Source organism: Lineus longissimus, chromosome 13 (genome assembly GCF_910592395.1).
Source record: "Lineus longissimus chromosome 13, tnLinLong1.2, whole genome shotgun sequence".
NCBI classification, from domain to species: domain Eukaryota; kingdom Metazoa; phylum Nemertea; class Pilidiophora; order Heteronemertea; family Lineidae; genus Lineus; species Lineus longissimus.
This window is the reverse complement of record NC_088320.1, coordinates 3,089,700-3,096,679: the sequence shown is the minus strand read 5'-3', so window position 1 is coordinate 3,096,679 and position 6,980 is coordinate 3,089,700. Positions and strand designations below refer to the sequence as shown.

Sequence of the window (6,980 nt, the reverse complement as noted above, 5' to 3'; positions counted from 1 at the left end):
GACTTTGCATACTACTGGCCAAATTATTACGGGCAGGGCGTACGGAGAAATATTTAGGTAAGTTCTGTATGGACAATGTGATCAGTCGAAGAAATATGTTTTAGTAAGTCCCATTACGATAGCCTTCGGCAGTTTCATTACCATTCGCTTCCAAGCGGTAAATATTGTCATTGGGCTCAACTGGACTCTCCTGTCATCGACAGTAGATGGTGTATGCAGATAGACGTTTGGCAGTGGTAGTTAGGCAGATAACTGACCAGCGTGTTTCAGAATGTTCGAAGAAAATGAAAAAGGTATGTAATCTACAATTAAACTTAATACAGTTGGAATATTCATTGTTGTTAAGGCTGGGGTTTGTTCATCTTTCAAGCATATCAATAAAAGGAATAACTGTAACGAAACGGTTTAGAGAGTTACAAGCCGAACCACGCTTGCACCATCGGACCCGGCGAACACAGATACACACCCCAATTGATGTCAAATCAATCGATATCCAACTACTAAGAATTTGATCATGAATACATCACGGTAATTGACTTCTTAATTGATCCGTGAAGCTGTCTCTGGCTGGATGCTACTTTAATTACAATGATGATAATGATATTGCCCAGATCTAATACTGTAAACCATCAAATTTTCGTGTGATCAGTTCTAAGTTGCAGAGAACAGTGCTGACGTCAATGGTCAGAGGTCAACTCGCTAATTATAAACACAACAAAAAAATGAAATCGGTCTCAAATCCGCCTGATGTGGTCGAACTGTGCATTCTCTCAAGAAAAACTACATAATACAAAGAGTGATTTTGGTCACGCCAGGGTGGAATTGGATTTAACAGATCTACGATCGAACTCCTTATGGTTTGGATCCGATTACCCTTTTCTTGACAATAATATCATATTGTGATTGTATTACACCTAATCTTAAATGAAGTTTGCCATGATCGCCAATAGATTGACGTACAGCGCCATTGGGAAGTGTACTGGGTTTTCGTCAAACGTTGGATGAAACCAAGTTTACAATGGTTTCAACATGTTTAGTATAGGTCTGATGACATGGGCTGATCCTCATCTACAGGAAATCAACTATGATTTTTGGTCAAGTTATCTTGACACCGAATATCAAGTCATTGATATGTGGCTAATTAGGAGTAGATTGGAGGTAACGGTCACAGTCGCAAGTTGACCAATTTAGTTCACATGAGGGATATTTTACACGTTTCCAGTAAAGAAAACACAGACATGATTGAGAGTATGGCTTCGGAATGCGGTATGTATTTTTCGTATTGATCAAAGCAGACCTCCTCGGAAGTAAATAAGAGACGATAGCTAAAAAATAACGAGTAAGGTTTTTATGCTTCCCTGGGTTTCGATATGTTGTTGATGAGAGATAATAACGCTAAAGTTAATGCAATGGACCTCAATTTACGCACCCTATCAATGTGCGAAACGAAATTACAGATTACTGAATAAGAAACATACCAATGATAGCCTCTAACTTCAAGATGCTGCAGGTTGTTTGGTTACCAAGGCAACATGATGCGTGGTCGAACCATGCCATTTTCTGTCACAGCCTGATGTGACTGCGCAAATATCGATATTTCGTGCAGGATTATTGGATTTGCGACCTGTACTCTGTCATCCGTCGATTAGGGCTAATCTATGAAGGACTGGCACAGACCAGTTGAGATTTATTGAATGGTGTATTCGTCTCGGCATTATCTTCCGCGGTGTTCTGTCCTAACAGGGTTATGAGAATGCAGTGTCAGCTTTAGACATACCCACTGATGCCATTCCAATGATGGCACATTTCAAGGTCGTGGAAACGTTTTTATGGACATCAGGAGGAAATGCGGAGTTGTAATGTCACCAAGTCTATGACGAGACAAGTGGTTGAACGTGCTTTCTTTTATGCTTGAGACAACTGATGGTAAATTCTACTGAAGGATTGTTAGAGCGGCCTATTAAGCATGCAGCCCGCTTATATGTAATGATTATGCATTTGGAATAGTGTGCAAATTATAACTCAAAGATGCTGAACACAAATCATACCAAGAAAGGCTCTGGAAGACAGAAGACAGCTTCAGCAAAAAGTGCAAAAAGTACGAGAAGTACCAGAAGTGCTAAAAGCATGAAAAGTGGTAAGTATCTTAGAAATTAAAGTCAATATATAATGTACCCCTTAGCGATTTTTCAACGACGTGAAAACCCGTTGAGGCTTTTCAAAATGTCAAACCTTCTCGCTGGAAAACCTCTGTGGGGTGGAGATTGGTATATATGTATGTCTCTGTAACCGATTCACCGAAAACAACAAACCTATTTTTCACACACTTCTCGCGATATGGATGTTGTTCACACTAACGCGTCATCGGATACCTCGAAACATTATGACGTTTCACAAAATTGGACTGGTAATGTCGTTGAATAACACCACCCAATTTCTCAGTAACTTACATTTTGTAAGTGAATTCGAAGTGTTTTGAAATTTATTAAGTTCGAAAAAACATAATCGAGCACACGGCAACAATATTCGAAATGATCTGCAATCAAAACACAAAATCCCAATATTAATCCACCAGTCCACAGACAGCAATCATACAATTGCGAACCTATTCGATTCGGCGCAACACCACCAAATTTCGTTCGCGCCCAATGGTAGAATGCGAAGGAAGTTTTTAGCACCCTCGCTGCACTTCCATGGTGACACAACAATAATGGAGTAAAGAGTGGTATTTCGTAGTTTTTCATTTAGCACATTCATTCGAAACGTTATCCTTCGAGACAAGAGATGACTAGACAGGTGATTAGAGGATAGATATCTTTTTATAGAAATTTTGTATTTTGGGCATTCGAGAGTTGCATTGCTGGCTGGGATTTGGTATCCTTTTTTATCCAAGGTAAGTGACTGTATCTTTCATGTTTTTAAACCAGCGGAGTGTCACATGATTTTAAGGCTGTATTCCTAAAATTGCTTTGTATTTGGCGGGTAAATAGTATACCACATGTATTGTATTTTGAAATGTACACAGGCCGCCGACCAAATGTGATTGAATACTTCACTATCCTATTAATATACTTCAGGATCGAGCAACAGGACTATGGCGTACACCCATATTACCAGTCCCCTTCGCTTCAAACAGACCATAGAACACGAACCCAGCTCCTCCCTGCCGCGGATTCCTAAGATGGAACTAGTCCGCCAAGAGACGGGGTTTGTCAACGATGCCATCAAGACTGTCATCTCGTACCGGGCGAAGAAGATACCTATCATACCCGTATACGATGCTTTGTCGGATAGGGAGTGCAAGGGTTACTTTCTGTCACCGGTTGTGCAGGGAGTATTGACGAGGACAATGTCACAAGACGTAAGTTTAAAAAAAAAGAGCAAACCGAGCCAAATTTGGCAGTTGATTGGCCTGATCGCGAATATTTCAGATCGGCAAAATAAAAATCGCGAACATATTTTTTATACGAACAACGGAATGAACTTCACCACATTGGACCAAGGACAATAAAGGGAGTGAGATAATCAGCGGGTGCCCGAGCATGGGGACAAATGCGATCGGAGACCTTAATAATTTTAGATGGTAAATATTTTACCAAGTTTCCGCATATGCTTTACAACCAAATAGCGACGAAGTAAAGTGACAGTGATATGAGGGTTTAGATATCTTACAAATTATATTCAAAAAAAGTATCAGGTAACTTGAAAAGATTCCATTCACACAATTTTCGGATTGACTGAATTCACCGCAACACCGAAAAAGGATTACGCTACACCCAATATAAATAACCGAAAATCGCAGACAACAATGAAATGAATTATGACTTCTCTGAACACATATTTAGTCAGCAAACTCGTTAGCTCGTTACGGGATTAACTCCACAAAAGTAACATATTTGTTCGCTCTTAATTTTGATCAAGGGGGTAAATAACTTGTTTATTTTATGCAACATTCTCGTCGGAGCAACAATCGTTATGTCTTTTCGGGAACCCTGCGAAATGGATTTTGGGGGCTAAAAACTTTAAAATAACACTATATACGCTATTGACAGGAAAATCGGTAAATTTGCCTGATTTAACCAGACACTTTTTTTTCTGTCCTGCATAATATAATCATGGATAGGAATAAGCTTCTCGGCTTCACTTGTAGGCATTGGTAATGAACAACGAAATATTTCACTCCGAAAACTCTAATTGAACAAGCGGTCGAGTGTTTCGTTAAGAAAAACGATATTCAAATCGGTATTAACTGCCGGCGTCTTGACGACAATTCCACTCCAACGCCAAATACTGACAACAACTCTTTCGCCACAATTAGTAAAAAAATGTATACGAAAGCCCTCGATTGGTTAAATGTTGTCGTTATATCAAAAGAAAACATATTATCCACTCAAGCCTTGCTCGCTTTTACAAACGGTTTACGAAATCAATCAAAAGCTTAGAAAAATAAACAATCTCTATGACAGAGAGAAATCGCGATCATGGCCACTTCACTGTACCCGAGATCATGACGCAGCCCAGACCTAATGAATACGTCCGGGGGAAGCTTAACAGAATCCACTGGGATCTTCCATCGCGGGCCCGAGATCCTTACTATCCGCAATGGGTTCGTTGGATACAGCAGGATATGGGCAAACAAGGGGTGTTCAGGACTTTACCGCAGTGGCAGAAGGTAACATCAAAGACTCATTTCGGGATCGGTTTGTGACCAACGACTATGTCCCTCATTACTTTTCAAGGAAGTCGGAGTCAAAGTTTGAACGGTTCCAATGAACTTCTAGCCCATTTTTACGATTATAGGATGATTTTTAAAACCGACGTGCCGTCCGTTGTTTGTAGTGTCGATTCTGAATTCTGTCGTCCCTTTGTTGCGTTTCAGAGGTATTCTCCATGCCCGTCTTAATTCTTTCTCTTCAACCGCCGTTCAGTGCTGACCTTTGCAATAATCAATGATAAATAATTACGACCCTTGTGGTCATTTCAGGACATTATTTTACGCGACCCAAAGAAGTCCATCAATAAACTAAGCGTCCGTCGACGATGTGTGGAATCTCCAGGGACCGCCGAAAAAGCCAAAAGAGAAAAAGCATTCGTCAATGATGCAATAATTACGGAAAGGCGGAGAACAAAATATAAAGACATTATACCAAAATATGACGCGGCGAATGATGCGGACTCGAGGCACTACTTTAAGCGGAGGGACGTGAAGGACCTGTTATCAGTGACGTGCTCACTGGAAAAGAACCGAACGAAGTAAGTGGCTTTTTCTGTTATACATTTATACATTTTGGTAGATGTCGCCCAAACACTTCACACTTTCGTGCTTTATTTCACTTTGTCGTTGTCCTGTCCTTTCTGTCACCTTGCTTGTCCACCAACACCACATTGTTATCAGGATAGCCTATCAATGAAGGATAAACCATGCGTTCTCGGTAGTATACCCAAGTCGCCGCTCGTTGGTGGCCTTCGCATGACTAAATCTCCTTTATCCGACCTATGAGCATGGCGAGGATATACTGTGTCTGTACGTCGCTATAAACGGCCGTGACGTCATGAAAAGTAGTAAAACGCCAAGTGGAGACAGTCCACGAACCAATCCTTCCTTTCGTCTACACTCCTTTGTCGTATCAATCGCATCACCTTCTTCGCTTTTGCACTTCACAGTCGATGGTGGCACCTCAGCGATCCAAACGACGAGCAACTGATGCGAGAGCGAACTTTCATCAACGACGCCATCCAAGCGAATAATAGAAAAACTCGGTACAAGGGCCTCATACCACCATACAACGCCATGAATGACAAATATGCACGGTCTTTCGTACAGAAGGAATTACCCAAAATGACTGGAGACAAAAAGCAGACGTAAGGATAGAGCTAGTTTACAAAGTCAATAGAGGCGTCATGCAGTTGGGTTTATACCTTAAAATGCATAGAAATCTCCATAACAGCGAGTTGGCTGCATATCATGCAGAATTCAGTCATACATATGGTTTATAGTATTGTTTGTTGGCACAATAACGAACAAGTTGCGATACACCCCGCGCAACTCGTATTGTGGAAATTAACCTATAAAAGTAAAAAATTAATTTGTCCCAACTGTCCCGAAGTAATCCTCAGGACATCTCGATTCCCCAACGGTGCGGTATTACAATGATAAAGTACTTTGAACAAGGCAAATGCCTGCTCTGTATTTGTCCCGATAGATGTCTCAGCTGTTCCTTATCATGGAAAACGTTATTTCGGCTCTCATTGGTGTCCAAACCAAACAAATGTCATGCGTTCAGGCAGCCCATGCGTGCGCAATTACCTTAATCATAATAATGTTCAATTCGACATAAAAGTGCTGTTAAATGCAAAAATGTACAGCAAATTTCGGTAAACTCACTATGAAAATATGTATGCGCTTGGGTAACGAAACTCAATAACTGATACAAGGCTTAGTGTGCATGACACTCTTTTGTTAGGAGTTAGGCCTACAAGACATGAGCACGGTAGTTTCTCGTGTCCTTTTTAATTTTATAGGTCTTTTCTGTACACTTAACATAGTGGGTGGGACTCCCTGGCCTTTTGACAAGTTTAATGTGCCTACCGTATCAAACTGAGGTACCCGCCTCAGTCGACCTTTGTATTCATGTAATAGGCCTACTGTATTTCTCTGAAGTGGGCTAAGTTTTCATTTTCTTCAAAATCTCTTTGTATAATCATGTATTCCTTGATGTGCTTCTATCAGTGGGAGAAGTGAGTGCATTTACGTCAGGTAGGCCTGGTGTAACACTTGTGGTTGTTACCCACATTTCAGTCTGTATGAAATAGACATCTTTATCTTTCAGCGTTCCCAAACAATGTGGGTTAACACTCAAAAACGGAAACGATCAACCGGTGTAACGTTTTTGAGTGTTTCCGTGTCCATATATCTCCTTATTGATAGGAACGCTGTCAGACAGATTGACACATTTTTGCCCTGTCTGTTTTCTAATCTT

The 6,980-nt window shown here is 40.7% G+C and overlaps 1 protein-coding gene across 1 annotated transcript; it reads left to right on the top strand.

Annotated features, from left to right (window-relative positions):
- The first annotated feature begins 259 nt into the window (after positions 1 to 259).
- On the top strand, positions 260 to 5,866 carry LOC135498338 (uncharacterized). Its single transcript, XM_064788593.1, has 4 exons — positions 260 to 293; positions 3,078 to 3,361; positions 4,985 to 5,253; positions 5,665 to 5,866. Exons 1-4 carry the CDS (start codon positions 272 to 274, stop codon positions 5,864 to 5,866), a joined length of 777 nt encoding a protein of 258 aa, XP_064644663.1. The 5' UTR covers positions 260 to 271.
- The last annotated feature ends 1,114 nt before the right edge of the window (positions 5,867 to 6,980 follow it).